The 19,660-nt window shown below is 35.4% G+C and overlaps 1 protein-coding gene across 6 annotated transcripts in view; it reads left to right on the plus strand.

Annotated features, from left to right (window-relative positions):
* The window catches only part of C6 (complement C6), a 77,424-nt gene that overhangs the window by 39,438 nt on the left and 18,326 nt on the right, over positions 1–19,660 (plus strand). For 5 of the 6 annotated variants that reach the window (XR_013764679.1, XM_079145068.1, XM_079145064.1 and 2 more), the window contains 4 exons: positions 4,418–4,658; positions 9,035–9,157; positions 17,703–17,869; positions 19,205–19,430. Coding sequence is in view for 5 of the 6 variants with exons in the window: in XM_079145068.1 (XP_079001194.1) it covers positions 4,418–4,658; positions 9,035–9,157; positions 17,703–17,869; positions 19,205–19,430 (757 nt within the window). In the remaining variant the exon portion in view is untranslated. The remainder of the gene's footprint in view (positions 1–4,417; positions 4,659–9,034; positions 9,158–17,702; positions 17,870–19,204; positions 19,431–19,660) is intronic. The other variant, XM_079145067.1, reaches the window with a different exon arrangement.

Raw genomic sequence — 19,660 nt, forward strand, 5'->3', positions numbered from 1 at the left:
TCTTGAAAATTAACACCAATGAAAGCAATCAAGCACAAAAAGTTTATATCACTACAGTTCAATTCTAACACACACCTCAATAGATTTCCCTTTTTTTTGTTGTTTTGCTTTGTAAATCCCACTTTTAATGTTACAGAAGTAATAATATAGACATAAGGATGCTTCCTTTTAGCATTTGACTGTGTTTTTGTTTTGCATTATCTATTTTCACTTTTCTTTATTACTTTGTTATGAATCTGTTTCTTACAAATCACTTGTAAGACAGCTTTGTCTTTCCGTAGAATGTGACAATCTCAGGTCTTTGTTAGGGAAATTCAGCCAAGTTACATTAGTGTACTTGCTGTAACATTTTATCATATTCTTTCCACTTTTAATTTTTTTTTCTTTCTCATCTCACTGTGTCTGAACACAGCATATGAATTTTCATTTTCTTACTTGTGCTGTTTTTGTCACATTTCTTTGTATTCCCGTTTGTCTCTGGGGTCATTTTAGAAGTTCTTCTGTACTTCTAAGTTCTAGGGTACTGACCCTACTCTTTTCTTGAGGATACATCTGCTCCCTGTTCATAGGTTTCCAACACCACAGCTTTATTGAAGTAGTTAAAAATCTGTTCCTGGAGATCGTTTTGTACTTTTTTAATATTACGTGTGTTAGATTGTGTTCTATTCTTCTCTATTTGAAGATTTCTCATGTAATGCAAAGCCACCCCCCGTACTGTATGTTTTATGTTTGTGTTAAATATCATACATGTGTCTGTGTGTACATGTCACCGTTTCCTTCACGCTCCTCTTCCCTCTCCTGAGATCCCTATTCTTATTCAGTTATTTTTTAGTGTTTTCCTCAAATAGGATGCATTCAAGGTATATCTCCTAAATCCTTATATATCTAGAATCGTTTGCCTTTTCCCTGAGCAATGAAGATAAAGAATATCCTGGTTGTATCATAGCCCTCTTCTCTTGATGGTAGATATTATTCCACAGTCTTCTGATTTCCATTGCTGCATAGGAAAAAAAATAATAAGAAAAGTTGATTTTTTTGTTGTTATTTTCTCTGTCTGGAAATTTATGAGAATTTGTTTTTTAGAATTTAGAGCATGTCTAAGTATTAGGTTTTTCCCATTTTTTTTTTTTTTTTTGCCAGAGCTTTTTATAAAATACTTTCAATATATAAAGAAACATCTTCATTGATCTTTCTTCATCTATTCCACTTTCTCCATTGTGGCATGTTAAATCTCTGTAGTATATCCTACGACTCTCAAATTCTTTAGGGAAGAGATTTCTGTTAGAAATTTTTAGACATTTGCAAATGTCTTTTAAAATAGTGTCTATTGTTCACTATAGCCACCGTTATAAGTAACATTTGTTCTTTCCCAAGAGATGAGTTTGGAGTGTGAGCTCTGAACTGTGGAACCTGTCGGGGAGGAGGGGAACGGAGATGACAGGTACCAACACTGGAGTCGATGGGACCAGCAATTGAAGGGAACCGTCTGTGGCTCCTGCTGCCCTTACCACAGGGTCCCTCATACTTTATCATTCACACATTCATCTACTATATTAAAATGAGACCTTACATCACTTCACAGATAATTTTCCTGAGCATTTCATTTTTCCTCAAAGAGGCTATCCTCTTACGATGTCCCTAAGAGGTAATCAGAGTAGATATCATATTACATTTTTGCAGAAGAATAAATTGAAGTTCATGTGTTCATTTTTAATTCAACAAGCATTTATTAAATACCAATTTGTGGCAGACAGTACACTGGAGTGAAGACACTGTGTTGCTAGGTGGGTAGCTCAGTGGTAGAGTGTATGCTTAGCATGTGTTAAGCCCTGGGTTTAATCCCCAGCAATAGCACCACCACCTAAAAGAAGCTAAGGGGCTTTCAGTGACCTTAACAGTCACTAAATACCAGAGTTGGAAACTGAACTCAGTTTGTCTGACTTTTGTCCATTGTTCTTACGCATCACATTATACTTGAATATATTTGATAATCATTCATTCATTCATAATTTTAGAAACTGTGGAAAGAATACAGTTCTAGTGATAGACATGATTCGGAGCATCTACTGATTTGGAATATCTGGGGCTACATATGTGAATCTGGTCCTTTTTTTTTTTTTTTTTTTTCTTTGTCTTAATCCCCAATTCACTCTGATATACCATTCAGGACTCACAGTAACTACCTAAAAATAGATCCAAACATGGGAGGGAAACGGAAATGTTAAAGAGACATAGAGGTAGATAATCAGTTCTGAAATTAAGACGTTTCACCAAGATGGTTTTTAGCTGTTTTTAAACATTCTAGAGAACAGGTGTAAAACCCTCATTTGTAGGTAAACAGGCATTTTTTGACCCCTAAGAATCTGCTCCAAAGCAGAAACATATAGGGCTATTCAGAGAATCAAGTTGGAACACATGAAACAACTGTGACTCAACCATTTTGACTTACATAATTGTCAACCTCATATGATTCTACCCAAAAGCATGACTGCTATCTTTGATTAGATCTGAGCAGAATAAGGAAATCTCAGTTTAGATGAAAATGCTACTATGACCCCTCTTCATCTTCAAGCAGTGAAATCAATGTACCACACACTTGAAATTCAGTCCAAGTCCTTCAGTTGGTCTTAATGCCTTATTTTGTCAGTACCAGAACTGATGTCCTTTTTTTGGGCAAAGAATCTGTTCAAAACACAATAACAATCAGCTCTATAAGATTCAGTGCTTTTCTGATTTACAAAATTGAAACCACATGATTAAAATACAGCAAGATCTCACAAATGATGAAATACATTACATATGGTTTAATAAACTACTGTACTACAATTCTTTACTCTAAAATAGGCAGTTCCAGCTATCACATATTAGTGAGTAGAATACCATGCCTGTGCCTGTGCTAGACTGAGCTACTAAAATTCAATTTGTATTTTCCATCATTTCATTTTTATAAGAAAAATTGGAAATATTGAACCTCCCATAACAGGCATTTCAGACACCCAGGGAGAGTGTATGCTTTTCAATAACAGCAAAAAGTCCTTCTAACTGTCAAAAGCTATGGTTCTATGACAAAATTCAAGTATTAAAGTTAAAAATAGAATTAATGGGCACTTACAAAAGTGTGAGTTCCACAAGGACATAATTTTAGTCCATCTTGTTCCTTCTATATTCATGGTATGGGATGATTGAGAAATAAATCAACTGAAGGCAAAAAGGTAGGAAAGAAAGAGGGAAAAGGAAAGAGAATAAACCATGAGTCTTTTGATCCTTATGATTTTCTTTCTTTTGCTTTAGCAGTCATTTGGTACCATAATTATATACAATCCCATTATAGTACAGTTCTTTTGCTAAAATATGGTCATTCATTCTGACTTTTATTCAAATACTACAATGTGTTAAAATTGAGAGACCAGATAAAGCATCTAATTTTTTTTAATAAGCCAGTATACATGAATAGTCTCATAAGCCTCAGTGACCATTTAGGACAATATAAAGAAATGAAATTTTATTTAATTAATTTATTTTTTAGTACCTGAGAATAAACCTGGGGTTCTTAACCACTGAGCTGCATCCCCAGCCTTTTTATAGTTTTACTTAGAGACAGGGTCTCACTAAGATGCTTTGGGGTCTTGCGAAGTTGCCAGGCTAGTTTATAACTTGCAGTCCTCCTGCTTCAGCCTCCCAAGTCACTGGGATTACAGGTATACATCACTGCACCAGGCAAGAAATGAGATTTTAAACATAATATCAACTATCTAATACTAATTTACCTGACATAAAAAAGAAATGATTAAACAAACAAAAAGCAGCATATATTTTTTCATATTGGTGGAGGAGAGAGAATACAAATAATTTTGTTTAACTTCACCCCTAAATAATTTAGAAACACAGCATTTCGTCATTGAAAGGGAGTGTAAAGTGTTACTTGGTGCACTGCCCTCATCTTATGACTGGACAACTAAAGTTTAGAAATTTTAAATGCTTTTTCCAGTTAGAGACAAAGCTAAAACTTGAATCTCAGTTGCCAAACTCCAGTTGGATATTTACACAACCATTTTTCCATTGTTTGCATTAGTAAGGCATTCTAAATAAAACTCAGTGGGGATGCAGCCATGGTTGGCAAACAAGAGAGAAAGATTGGCATTTTTGATCATTTCTTCTTTGGTACAGAACATAGGCCTCAGTCACACAGTTCACATTATTGAGATAATCTCATCTGTTTAGCACTCTGAACACCTCAGGAAAAGATACTGGAACATAAAATGAAAATTACAATTTTGTATGAAAGAATATGAAATAGAGAGTTAAAATTGTTTTCATATTGTGGTAGGAAAGAAGCTTAATGATAAATCTGTGACATTTAAAAGCTTTCATTACCTTTAATTTTCCTTTTTATTTTTAACTTTTTAATTTCATTTAGGATTCTAGTTTTATTAGGATCCATAAAGCAATAAAGGTCTTAAATTTCACAATGAAATCTGAGGATCTGCAGCTTTCTGATGTTTTTTTGAAAGCACTTAACCATCTGCCTTTAGAATACAACTCTGCTTTATACAGTCGAATATTTGAGGACTTTGGGACGCATTACTTCACCTCCGGCTCCCTGGGGGGCGTGTATGACCTTCTCTACCAGTTTAGCCGTGAGGAGCTAAAGAACTCAGGTATGTTTTGCCCAGCCTCACCCCCTTTATTAAAGTGGTATGATAACATGAAACACATTTTTTCTACTCTATTATTTTAATAATTTTTCTTTGACTTCATTCAGATCTGCTTTATTTCCAAAATGATATGAAGAAAAATAAAAAAAATTCACACTCAGATAAATAAAGTAAAAATAGAGAGTTAGCACCAAAAAATAAAAATAAATAAATAAGTATGCCTGCCTAGTCTCTGTGATTGGGCATTGTATTTGTCTCTGAATTTCCTGACATCTCAGAGCATCGTATGCTACACAGCAGTAGTTACCTAAAAGGGAGAAGTTTGCCAATAACCACAAGGAAAACAAAGGTTGTCCTGGAACTAAATTCTGAAGATGATTTACTTACAACATTTTTATTGTAGATAATTATATAGAGCAACATTTATAGCAAATTCAATAGCAATCATTTTCTCTTAATGCTTTTAAGTAAAAACCAAGGGCATGAAGTGGAAGAACAATAAGCAACTGAAAAGGGACTAAGTTATTGCAGGCCAGTACACACTACTGGTGATAGAACTTGAAACCAAATTTGAAGTTATTTTATTTGAGTAAAGGTACAACTTCATGTCTTGAGGTTTGGAGTAGTCATTTTTGTGCTTGCATATAAAATAACAACAAAAATCACACATCTTAGTTTCTTAAATATTATCTGAAATTGCCAATATTAATTTTCAATATAGTTTAAGCTCCTTTGGATTAGTTTGTTCTCAGGCTCCTGTGTGACCAAGGGTCCTTAAGATCATGTGTCTCTTAAGAACAAAACTGAGAAACTAGGGTAGCCAGAACTGAACTCATCAATTCCCCTACAGAAATCAAAATTATTCATCATTAAACTTTTATACAAAAAGCTTATACAAAAATACAGTAACAGGGATCAGTAGAGTTACAGTCCCTCTGTTCTTATGTCTCATTGTGGCAACTACTAATGTTTAACATGGCTGCCCTATGTCCCTCCGAATCTTAAGGTACCTCATAATTTGCTTCCTAAGAAAAGACTGGGAAGAATACCTTTCAGAAGGATTTTTAGTAAAAAGGTTTTAATCAATTTTTACCTGACCTGTTCACTAAAAGCCAGAATATTTATGCTAAGACAGACTTTATATACTGCCTGCCCCTCACATTTCATTTCTGTATTCATTCCACTATAGCCAAGGTTGCATGATGAACTTGATATCTTCTGCCACTGCACAAAGTAGCAATGTTAATGCTCAGCAAAAAAAAGCTGAGGAAAATCCTTGGCCCTTGACTGGATCTCATCTCCCCTTTCAGATGAAATTAGTTTGGTCACCGCTGCTGTAGCCCAGACAATAATTTCCCATCCGATGAGCATACTCATATATTCAAAGCAAAGCCTTCAAATGCTTAGGTCAGTGAAAGAACTGTGTAGATCTTTAATCAACCACCTAATATTTCAATAGGTGAAGTCCTATGACCAAATGAGGAGTGATGAGATAAACTTTACTACTAAAACATCCTCACCTTCCATCTCTTTCTCTATCCATAGAGATTGACAATTAGACATACATGATAAAGGAAAGAGAGAGTTTGACATGCATTGAGTCATTGGAAATTAATGCCCATACATATCCATATGTTCGTATGTACACCTTATATACATAGATACATGCTGTACATAAATACACATTATATATAGTACTTACAGTGTACATATGTTCAGAATATTTATATGTGTGTATATATTTAATGTATTTACCATTACATTCAATATTCTTATATTCTGAATATTCTCATGTTCAATAAATATACATATGTATATACATTTACATACATGCATACATATGTATTTCTGAATCACAATAATAATATGGCTGTGCAATTTTAATTGTAGTTAGAATGAAGCACACTCAAACAGAAACAAAGCTGAATAAAATGGAATTTTCCAATGGATGGGCTTGCCTGCTTTTGGAACATATATTCTGATCTCCTCTCTTTTCTCTCGTTCTGTTTCTTCTCCCTTTCCCTGACATAAGATGAAACTGGAGTATAGAATTCGTTTTTGTTGTACTATATTCAATAAGAATTACAGCCTTTGCCATTATCTTTGAAAAAAATGACTTGAATAAAATAAAATTAAATTGCTTTTTGTTTTCATTCCTTGATTTATTCCCCTATTGTTCGGTGTCCCATAGTCATGTTAAAACTTTGAATAAAAGTTGACACTTCTTCAGTGTGCAAGGTGAAAAGAATTTCAGAAATACAGTGAAAACATTAGGCAATTAAAGTATCATACAAAATGGTAATTTAAACTTTTGTTGGGAAGTTATCTTCTACTCTGAATTTGAGGTGAAAAAGTATTCACCCACTATTTATAAGTATGATATTTTGACTAACACTATTGACTTAGAGAATCTGAGGACCTTATCGAAGTATTAATCCCTGTACTACAGCAGAGGGACATTTAGGTGTGAGAAGTTTGGTACCGGAAGCTCCTTAGTTAATTAATGGAGGCCAGGCAGCAATGGCAGGACATAGGATGGGGAAGAAAAAACTTGTGCAGAAATGTGTTGATGAATCCCTAATATCTTAATCATTCTGTCTTCAATGCCATAAGAGAGACTCAGCCTTCAGCTTCTTCAGGATTCACAGATAACCCTCAGAAAATGAAACTGAGTTTACAGTTAATTCATTGTGTCATAATTAATTAACTGGACACATAAAATTTAATTTTCACTTATAAATAATAAAAACCTAAAGAAAGAATAAGGAAAGGAGTTGTGCACTATAGATGCATTAAATTCCTAGCATGGCCTTAAAGTTTTTCTGATCCACTTACAAACAGTGCTACCAGAAGAAAAATGAACTGTATTTAGCCAGCTTCAAATAGCCATCTTTATTGCTAGAGTTGAAGAGGCCAGGTAAACGTGAGGGCTCCAAGCTAATAATTTTTTACTCCCAACTAGTAACACATCTCTTCAAATATGTCAAACTGTCAAAAAAGAAAAGCCCTGTGTAGAAAGCAGACCTAATTCTCACTACCTAGCTCTATTTCTCAGAGATCTGTGCCTTCAGGTCTCTGCTTCGTTATCAGGCCCAACTGGTGCCTCAATCTCTGGAAGTATTCTTCACTGTCTATTGTGGCCTACAATCCTAAATACCAGTATTTGAAAAAATATGTTGCTTTAAGTTGTTCAAGTGCTAATAGTAACAGCTATAACTTTCGTGTATTTGTATTTTGCAAGACAACTTTCAACTAACTCTCAAACAACCTGGATTCTAATTTTGATATTTCCAGCAGAGAGTCAGGTAGACTGGAGAGCTGTTAAGAAAAAGCAAACATGGATTCCCCTCAGATTACCCCAGATAGGTAGGACCCACCTGGCCTACAAATGTGCTCAATCACTTCCCCTGCACTGTATTCTACTCACACGTGGTATTGAGGTCACTGGGAATGACCGCGAGCATTGCAGTGGGAGTGATTCAGATGTTAAAATATTCCACAGATGAGGACTGGGAGTTTGGAAAAGGACAAAAATAATGAGAATTAAAGGTATGGTAATCGTATGCCCCAAGCCTTAGAGCATCAGGGATTTTCCAAGACTTACAAGACTGTTGGAAGTCATAGAGTGAAAGCAGCTTTGAGAAATGAGGAGATGTTAATCCCAGATCCCACAACTTAAGGGACAGTATCAACCTCCCCCAGAGATAACTGGGAAACAGGATTGCATACAGGCTAGAATTCAGATGGAAAGTCAGGTAAGCCAGGGAAAAGATGAAGAGTTCATAGTTCAAGGAGTCAGAATATTGAGATTAAAATAAGAAATGTTTGGAGGTAGGAAAGCGTGACGAGCTGAGTCCAGGAGAGGAAGCATAGAAGATGAAAATGAGTGTTCAGGGAAGGAGAGATGTCCGGCATTTACCTGTTAGGTCATGTACAGGCGAAGTACACTTAGGTCTCACAGAATCAGCTGTGATCTAGAAAGCAGGCCTTCTAGTGGGAATCAGAACAGAGCCCGTCTTAACCTCTTGATTATCAGAGCTCTACATGGGCCCTGCACGAACAAAGAACACTAGGTCCCGAGCTACAGTGAGTACAAACAGGGAGAGGCTAACACGACCTTATGGGAAGAGCCACAGTGTCCTCATAGATGCTTCCTAGGTCAGTGCTGAAGCAGGAGATGGCAGGGACTCAAAGATACCCCTTCTATTCAGGATCATCTCAGGGCCTATGCAGGACTGAATCTGTGATAATGCTGTCTACTGAGACTGAGGATAGAGGCTGAGAGTATCTAGCTCCAAAAGGGACCAGTTTCAAGTTTCTCATCTCTGAATCCTCAATGGCACAGACTCAGTGGGGTTTGTTTGCATTCCATTTCCTAGGTTTAACCGAGGACGAAAGCCGAAGCTGCGTCAGGATTGAAAAGAAGAAACGGATTGCTTTTTTTAAGAAAACAAAAGTAGAAAACCGGTGTACCACTAACAAGTTGTCGGAAAAATATGAAGGTAATGGTACTCTTTCTTAGCCACTTGTCTTGTGTGTCCTTGGACTGCCTGTGATTTAAGTACCGTATTGCACATGACCGTGCTACTTTTCACTTTTCGTTTACCTACCTCACAGGCTTGTGTGTGATTGGGGAAAGGTGCAAATAAAATATCATTGGCACTACTTAAAATACTTTTAAGTAGTGGCTAAAGTTTTCTTTATCTAATTCTCAAGTTGTTTAATTAAATGAACAATTCCTTAAATATTTCCATGGGCAGTGTTGCCTTTATTCACAGCCTACAGGGATTGCTGTGAAGTCTGGTCTAAATGTGACTCGCACAGGGAACAACACCCTATAGCTACTTCTGCCTCTTTTCTCCTCTCCTTCAGCAGTCCCAACCTTGTTGGACAACAATGCCATCAACTAGTCAACCAAAACAGGAACCTGGGTATCGTCTTTGATTTTTCCTATCCTCCATATCCAATAAGTAACCAAGTATAATCCATGCTATCTTCTGAATACCTCTCAAAGTTGTCTCCTCGCTTTACTTCCATGTACACAACTCCATTCATTATATCCAACCTGGACTATCACAGAGACCTCTTAACTTATCTCCTTGCTCTTAATCTTCCCTTCCTGCAGTCTATTCTACACGTTTTTCTGAGAGGAATTTTCTTCAAGACAAATCTTATTCATGAAATCCTCAGGCTTTAAATATGTCATGGTTCCAACAACCTCAAAGATAAGAGAAACAACATGTATCCCATTTGTTTACAATAAAAAAAAAAAAAACACAGGGAAAAAAAAGAGATAAGCCCCCACATCTCTCTGCCCAGCTCAACTCTATACTATCTCCTAAACTCGTCATGCTCTTGGCTGTCTTGCCACTATAAATAACTCTTTACTCTGTGCAAAATTGTTTTATTCCCTTACTTTGCCTAACTGCCATTCATTCACTCAGAACAAAGGGAAACAGGGTCACAGAAACTCACAGGCTTAAAGCTTACACTCTCATAAGGAATATAAATGGGGAACAAAGAAAAATGTAATATTTACCATAATAATAAATGTTTTATTTTAAATATTCAGAAGTTTGTGTTCAATATAAGCAAAACAAGAAGAACTGTCTTAACTACATTCACATTCTGGCAAAACAAAAGAAAGAAAATGATGGCAAAAAGAAACAACATGCAAAACAGACAAGTTATTTAGTAATATAAATCAAAGAATGAATACAGATTCTATACTAGCTTATCATGCAATAAAATGGCTAATAAGAATATGAATTCAATGAGTCAAATGCTCAAAGATTAAAAAATTAAATGTGAGAATTAAAGGAAAAGGAAGATTTCAAAGTAAAGGTGTAAAAGCATTGAGCAACATTACCTTTATAATTATAAATAAATTAGACACTGAATGAACAAAACATAATTATCCAAAAATAAAATTAATGAAGTTAGTCATATGTAAGACCTAAAGAAATCACAATAAGTACAAACTATATAAATTCTTATAAAAATACGTAACAAATCCCACCATTATGCATAATTATTAGATACCAATAAAATTTTTTAATTTAAAAAATAATTAAAAGTGAGACACACACACAACAACAATAACACTTTGTAAAAACACATCCCTCGGTGGCACACATCTATAATCCCAGCTACTTGGGAGACTGAGGCAGGAGGATCTCAAGTTCATTACCAGCCTCAGCAACGTAAAAATAGCCTGTCTCAAAATTTTAAAACTGAAGAAAAGCACTGGGAATATAACTCTACAGTAGAGTACCCTGGATTCAATCACAAGTACCACAAAATAAGACTTTAAAATAAATGAAGAAATTTTGTACTTAAAATTATGTCAAAGTTAACCCCATATAACGTATGACTATAATGCACTAATAAAAACATTGGAAGAGACATATTGCTCAAGTATGCAACTTCAAGAAAAATTCTGGTTTATTTACTAAATCCAAAGATGTAAGAAATGAACCCTACAAGTATCTTGGTTGAAAAACACAAGTCTAATATAAAACAACAACAACAAAATCTGGTTGTCCTCAGACTACTTCGAAACATTCTGTGTAACAAGGTATTAGAGAAATGTCCACAGATTTCTGAAAGAGGGAAATATCTTCATATGAAAAAATAACAGGAAGACATTCTCAAAACATGAAAGAAGTCATGATATACATTTTTGAGTACTTACTGAAAATATTCAACTATAAAATCATATTACAAAGAGAAGAATGCAAAAGAACAATTGGAATAATGCACGTGTTCAAATAGGATTTGTTTTGTAAAATGGAACTCAATCTCTCTCTCTCAAAAGCCCATTTCTTCTTTCTAAGTAATAAAAAAATATAAAAATGCCAGTGTCATGTAACCCAGTTATTCTGGGTTTCAATTTTTAATATTCTAGCAACTGTAGGATTCCCTCACCTTTCTCCTTTGCTGTTTCTCAGGGATATTCTGTGTGTGTGTGTGTGTGTGTGTGTGTGTGTACATTTGTACACACATTGGGGGAAGGGAATCCTAGAATCAGAGGAAAAATGGAACCTTTGTTAACAGGTGACCCTTTGCCTTTGCTGACTTCAGCTGATCTGCCATTTGCCTGCCTTGCTTCTCATCATTTGGCCCTGGCACCCACTACCAATGCTGATGGTCCTTGCCAAACCCTTTGAATCTTCTTCACATCAACCAACATTAGGCCACCTTGCGTTTATAACCCTTTCTCAAGACTTCCTCACCTTCTTTAAGATTTAGGAAACTCCTGAACATGTAACAGCAAACTGTGAGGGCCTTTAAAGCAACCCAGGGAACCCTTTGCTTGGGTGCCATGTTGGATATAAAATATTCTCTACAAGTCTCACCATTCTCATTCTACTTAGAAGAGAAGATTTAGACACAAATGAATTCGTATTGCTATCAGACTTCTCTTGTATCACCAACCCTCCCAAGACTGCTCAAAGCGATAGAATCCTAGGTCTGCGCTAAGGAATTCGCCAATTCTAAATCTTCATTATAACATATCCAGTATTCTCCATTCTCCCTGCCACTCAAAAATCTTATTTTTTTTTCCCTTTTGAGAAGGAAAGGGGTTCTTACATCATTGTTCATTTTTTCATCCTATGAGTAGTATTATAAATTCTATAGTCTGAGTCTTAGCAGGTTTGGCTCTTTATATTTAAATTAAAGCATTTAGAACTCCAAGAATTATTTTCTCTTTTAAGAGCCTGACCCTTGACATTGAAAACCATGCCCTTCAAATCTATAATTTCTGCTAGATTCTAAAGTATACTTGAGAGTTCAAAGGAAAGTTTTTTTTCTGTCAATCTTCTTCTTTGAGACTGTACAAATGAAAAATCCATGATGCAACTTTATTTATGAGAGGATGATAGAGATAGAGCTTAAAAACACATAGAAAGCTTATCAACAAGAAGAGTGGGATCGGCCTGGGATTGTAGCTTAGTGGTAGAATGCTTGCCTAGCAGTGGGTTCGATCCTCAGCACCACATAAAAATAAATAAAGGTATTGTGTTCATCTACAACTAAAAACAATTTTTTTAAACTGGATCCTAATTAGAATAAGATGTACTCCATGTTTGGATAAATATGTCAAATTACACTCTACTGTCATGTGTAACTAAAAAGAAGAAATGAAAAGAAAAATAATTAATTGCTAAAGGCCAAAAAATTAAGGAAACTTATAGACAAAAGTTAATATCAAGACTTTAATCCAATAGATTAAAAAAAAAAAAAAAAGAACTCAGGAATGAATAAACAGTGGGTAAACATGAATCAAGGAAGACAGAACCATTTAATATATAAAACTAATATCAAATAAGGGGAATAAGGATTTTGTTTTTCTGAATTGTTAAATATTTAATATGCTAAAAGTGCAGTATTTATTTTAAAGCAACCAAGTCTTGAAATTGTTAATTTATCAGGCAGTCCAAGAAGTCACTCCTGATCACCGCCTGTTATCATTCATAATTAGAGTAGCCTCATTCCTGTTTAATCTCACTGCAGCCTCTATTCACAGTATCATAGCACTCATCACAGTTTGCTTCTTATTTCCATCACTAAGTTACTGTGAGCAAATTTAGGACAAAGGTATACTCCTTATGTCCACCAGGCCTAGCACATTATAAATGCTTAATCAATGTATTTATTTTCATTGTTGCATAATTCTACAGAATAGTGGGATTCATTATGCCAAATTCATGTGCACATAACAATTTGATCAATCTCATTTCCCATTAATCACCGTATTACTAAAAACATATGAAAAATTGAAAGGAAGGATGAATGAATAATGAACATTTATTAAGTTTCTATTATGTTCCAAGCACTATTCTAAGTGCTTTACGTGGTGTGAACTTTTCATCTTCATCATGACTCCATGAGACTGGTTCAGTTATTACCTCCATTTTATAGATGAGGAAACAGAAGCACAGAGAGGCAAAGAATGAAGACATAAATGAATAACTGAATATTTTAATTTGGCTTGAGCATAAATTCGTGAAATAAATTCAGGAAAGTAAGTTTGGTCTGTATTAAACCGGACTGTATGCCTTACTTAAATATTTGGACTTAATGCTATTGAAGATTTTCACTATGACACTTAGGCTCCTCAAGGTGATAAAAGGTGTTAAGTGTGAAAAGGGAGTTGCATCTTTAGATTTGAAAACTTTGAATGCAAAATGTTGAAGAGAACTCCTCTAAGTTTTCATATCATGAAGAACACTATGATTTTCTTTTTTCAGTAAGTCTATATGGTAAGCAGTTTCCACCCCTCACCCTCCCCTGAAAGACCTTTCCAAGAAATTCATAGATTTTATTAGGACAAACATTCTGCTGGATTCAGTGGAAAAAACAGTAAAAATTACTAAGTATGTAAATTAACTCTCCTCTGGAGATTATTTTTACTTGTGATGGATTAAACACATTGTATTTCTACTAAATTTACAAGATAGACTGTATAAAATCAAATTTTGACTCCACTATTGGTTAACAGCATCACTAACATCAAGATCTTTGCTTTGCTTTGGGCTTTTTACATATCAAATGAAAATAACAGTAGTATTTATTTAATGTATGTTTCATGAGAACTAAACAATCCATATAAAATGATAAGAATAAAACCTGACTTATACTAAATACCGAGGTCTTATCAGTTATTATTTTGTAGTTTCCAGGTGATATATAGTAAAAACATACAATGTAAGGAAATAGCAGTCGACATTTAAAAATAGTCAAACATTTTGAATAAGCCTGTCATGAAAGAAGATACTCAAAGAGCAAACAAACATGAAAAGATCACATTATCAGGAGCTGAAATAAATTTAAATCCTTAAGATACCACCTCATACAAATGGTGAAACTTTTAACATTTGTTTTGGATTTTGCTTAAAGTTTTCCTAATTTTTTTCATGTTTTCTTTGGTGCATTATAATTATTCATTATAGTGGGATTCCACATGCCATATTTATACATGCTCATAAGATAAATTTATCAATCTCACTCATCAGTCCCTTCCCTTTCCCTCCTCTTCTCCTTCCTCCTGATCCTCTTGCTCTATCTACTGATCTCCCTTCTATTGTTATTATTAATTATATATTACAATGAGATTATATATTTATATATATGATTCGGTGTGGTATATTTGTACATGGACATAGCATAATTTAGTAGATTTCATTCCCCAGTACTTCCTCATACCCTCCCTTTTAGGTAAAAAATTTTAAAGTGACAAATTTTGGCAGAGTGTGGAACCACTCGAACTGCTGAAGTGAAATATATATTATTTCATATATCTTGATAGCTATACTTATTTCTACACATGAAAATATATATATATATAATGTATGTATTAATAATCTAGCAACTGTAATGCTACTAGCACTGGCTTTTTTTTCCCATCTGAAATATGCACAAATACGCTAAAAAAGTAATGTATAAAAATATGCAAAGTAGCATTATGCAAATGTAACTTTGAGTATGTATATATATATATATATATATATGACTAGATACAATTCAACTGTCTAATCAAAAACTAGATATGACCCAAGGGCCTATCGAGAGTAAAATGGATAATAGTGATATGGTTTAATGGATGCTACACATAAGGTAGACAAATCCCAGAAACTGAGTGTAAGAAACCATCACAAAAACGTACACATTTTTATGTCTTTTCATTTAAAATTCAGAAATAGGCAAAACCAATTGTATAGGAATACTGAAGTTGGTGGTTGGATTTGGGGGTGAGAAAACAGCTGAATAAAGGCATTAAGGAAGCTTCTAGGGCTCTGCTGGTTCTCTGTTGCTTCATGTGGGCAGTGACTGTGAGTGCATGTTCACTTTTAAAACACTAATCGAGCTGCATAGTTATGGTGAGGTGCGTTTATGTGTGAAAATTATAGTTCATTAGAAAAGCTTACTTAAAAATATGAGAGACAATACTAGATTGGAATCAGGACTACTTTGGGAACTGAATTGATATAGAGGTACAGACCACGGTTATGACTTGTCGGAATGAGAGGACATGGCAAAATCAGGAACAGACTTAATAGTCTTCAAACTGGTGTTTCAATCTCCCAGGGCTACCCAGTTGACACAGTACTGCTCCTGATACACCTGAATCCTGTCCAGTCCCCATCACAAAACCTTTTATTTCTTCTAGAGAATGCAGTGATCTTGAAACCTAGAGAATAAACCCAGTTTTCTTGGCTTCACATTCTTCTTGCTTCTGTCATTCTTCCCCTTCAAATTTGACTCAAACCGATGCCCATCTACCTTCTCTTCAGAACAGAGCACATCTGTCAGATTTGGGTATTTACCTGTGGTGTCCCAGACTTTGAAGGCCACCGTCTCCATAGTGAGTCTTCCCTGTATCACCTCAGTCCTCCTTCCAGAGCACCAGCCGCCCTAACTGGCCAGAGTCTGGCCTTCCTTCACCTTCTTTCCTCTGGAACCATGAATTGCTTATACCACTTGCTAATACTTGGCAAAACCTATTTACTTTTTTTGTTTTTTTGTGGGCTTTTTTTTTTTGTTGTTGTTATTCACTTTTTTTGGTTTTTTGTTTTGTTTTCTATCTTTTCCTTTCATTTTTCTCTCCCTCCCCTTCCTGTGTACCTCTCTAAACTGAGGACGATGAGTCTGTACTGGACATTTTCTCTCCCAGTTTCTCTAGGTTCCACCCAGTTTCCTAGTAGCCTGATTCCAGGAACAGTATTGTCTCATATTTTCTTTCCTTCTCCCTTTGCCTTCCTTCTTCATCCTTCATTTTAAAATCTTGTATCGTTTTGCTACCATATTTATGTACCTATCCTGTCTCTTCATTGAGGGTCACTATTTTATATTTCTCTCAGTCTTCTAGCATATGGTAACTTCTCAGCAATTTCTTGTTAATGTCAATCGCTCCACATCAAAAACATATTGAAGGAAAAGCATACATGGGAACACAGATTTGTCCATTTCTAACTCTGAATTTTTTTCAATTAAACAACTGAACTCCAAATGTTTCAAATCCAAAATAACATTATTGAAAGTTATTTTGAGATTATATACCTAATACATGTATAGATGTATACTTACTAACCAATTGTATACATTTATTATTCTAAAAATATAGTATGCAAAAAAATATGCAGATATAGAAAAAAATTGCAGAAGAGAGTCTGGATGAAATAAACAGAATTTTTTGTTGTCTTCCCCACAGTGGTGGCTACTTATGCTTAGACCAAGATTTCCTGTTAAAGAGAAACCCCTATTTCATATAATTAGTTGAAATTTTGACATTAACATGAAAATTTTCATTGGATCTTAGTTCTCACTCTAATTGCCTACGACTCAGATCCTGTTTGTTTAAATTGTCATAAGTTAGTAGGAACTGATTTGAAATTTGTATTAAAGATCTGTGCTGTGTAGTTCCTCTAATGTGTCAACACTTGAGTTTTAATTATTTTTTTTTTCCTTTTACATAAAATGTTTTTTACCTGCCCTTAAGCTTAAAGGCATTCTATCATTTTTTACCTGCAATTGGAAGTTCCCAATGTGGCAGGCAATTGATCAAATGCCAGAGCTCATTGTTATATTATTGCAGGGCCCGTGACTGCAAGTAAAAAGTTAGAGGGTTGGCATCAAAGAGTAAAGGGCAAAGTAGTCAAGAACTTGGTTGTATTTGCATACCAGTGATGTCTCTCACTAAACGTGTGTTCTGGGACAAATTACTTTCAATTTCAATATCTACATTTAAACTAATAGCTGCTAATGTCTCCTGCTCAGGGTCATTGTGGGAATTATATACCACAATGTGTGCGAAGTCCCTGGCAGATGCCATATACTCAATAAGTGGTAGTACTGGCATTGTTATTATCATGTCTATGTTGAACTCCCTATGGGGATAAGTGTTCCCTTGTTTTTCCACTGAGCTTTTCTTATCTGAGATACTTGACCGTACCATCTACTTCTCTGTCCTGTGCAAATTGATATTTTTTAAAGAGTACATTTTCCATACAAATTAAATGGATAATTTTCTTGAACACCTTGCAGGTTCCTTTTTGCAGGGAGCAGAAAAGTCCATATCCCTGGTCCGAGGTGGGAGGAGTGAGTATGCAGCAGCTTTGGCCTGGGAGAAAGGGTCCTCCAGTCCAGAAGAGAAAGTATTCTCCGAGTGGTTAGAATCAGTGAAGGAAAATCCTGCTGTGATTAACTTTGAGGTAAGATTTGAATGCTCTGAGAGTAAAAGAGCTGAAGTAGTTCTGTAGCAGCCAAATTGTACATCAAGCAATTCCTTTTCCATTTTCTTTTCACATGCTAAAGGAAATGTATTTCTTTAATATGCATACACAATGTGCTTTTTTTAAAAAAAATGCTCAATTGCTCATCTAGTGCTTTTGCTATTCAAACAAACATTCCAGTACAGTATTTAGAATTCCTACCATGCATAAAATACTGGAAAAGGAAATTTTGTGAATAAAATTGTTCAGACTCACCATGAGTAGTACTCTTCATCTCCCCCATGCATACAATAAAGCAAGTTTCTGTGGCTTTCTGGCAACTCTATATTTGATGAGCACTCATAAATCTTCGCTTATAATGCTGTGGGATAAATGGGATTTTAGATCCATTTGACTTCCTGTTTCTATCACCATTGATTCAATTTACCAGTTTTGTATTTGCTGTAATTACATTAAAAGTTGATTTTTGTTATTTATGGAATGCTTTGCCCACATACCAGTCATATTCCATTTAGAATCAGTTTTGCATATAACAACCACATTTTAAAAGGCCTCCAAAGAGGCCATTATGCTTACTTCATTTAAATGAAGATAAAGGAGTTCAATCATTATGAAAATGAAGTCATTTACATGCAGCATGAAAACATATTGAGCTCCACAGGTTATGGTGGAAAAATGAGGCACAGCTACCCATCTGGGCACTTTTAAGTCACACCGTACCTGAAATAGTCATTTCTTTGGGATTTTAAAATGCTAGTAAAATAAGCGCTGCCTTCCTTTTGTTGTTGTTACCTTCATTATTTGTTACTGTACGTTTTCCATCCATCCCACCGGTAAGTTCATCTCTCCATTTTCTCCCACTCCACATTTTCTCTTTTGGCTTCACCAAAAGCCAGTATTGCCCCTACCAATACTGAGAACAAGGAAAGCAGTCTTCATCCTCTCTAGATTTTTTTTTGCATGAATCAATTTTGATGAGGTTTCAGCAGAGCAATAATGAGTTACCTAACCCTTGGTCAACTACCTCAGCACTTTTATCCTTAATGAATCACATGATGCAAGTCCAAGTAAGTAACGCCTCGCAGATAAGATGCCTTCCTCCACAGTAGAAGTGAGTTTCAGGTCGATCACACCTGCCCTCAGGTAGAGGACCTTTCTCTAATGGCTCAACAGGCAGCTATAGTTGATTTTACAGCAATACCTTGAAGTAGGGATTTTTCCAGGCTTTGCCTCTCATTCCATGAGAACTGGACAGTAATGGCAGTGTATTGTCAGAGGATATGACTAGACCTCCTCTCTGTTGGCTCTTCCTAGCTTGCTCCCATCGTGGACTTGGTAAGAAACATTCCCTGTGCAGTAACTAAACGGAACAACCTCAGGAAAGCTTTTCAAGAATATGCAGCCAAATTTGACCCTTGCCAGTGTGCTCCTTGCCCCAATAATGGCCGTCCCATGCTCTCAGGAACTGAATGTCTCTGTGTATGTCAGAGCGGCACCTATGGCAAGAACTGTGAGAGACGGTCTCCAGATTATAAATCTAGTAAGTATCAGTAATTGATTGTGAGGTCGGCACCTTTTCCCCTCCAAAAGATACTCTAGGTTGGACAATCAAGACAATACTCTTTCACAAACTCCACCTTGTATAAATGCACAAAGAAAATAAAACTTCACAAAATTAGACTCCAAAGTCAAATGACCTCGATGTTAGTTCTCAGCTGCAACCTACCAGTTCTGTGATGCTGGAAAATCTCTGTGCCACAATCTGTTCTT

This window comes from Sciurus vulgaris (genome assembly GCF_902686455.1).
Source record: "Sciurus vulgaris genome assembly, chromosome: 6".
Lineage (NCBI taxonomy): Eukaryota > Metazoa > Chordata > Mammalia > Rodentia > Sciuridae > Sciurus > Sciurus vulgaris.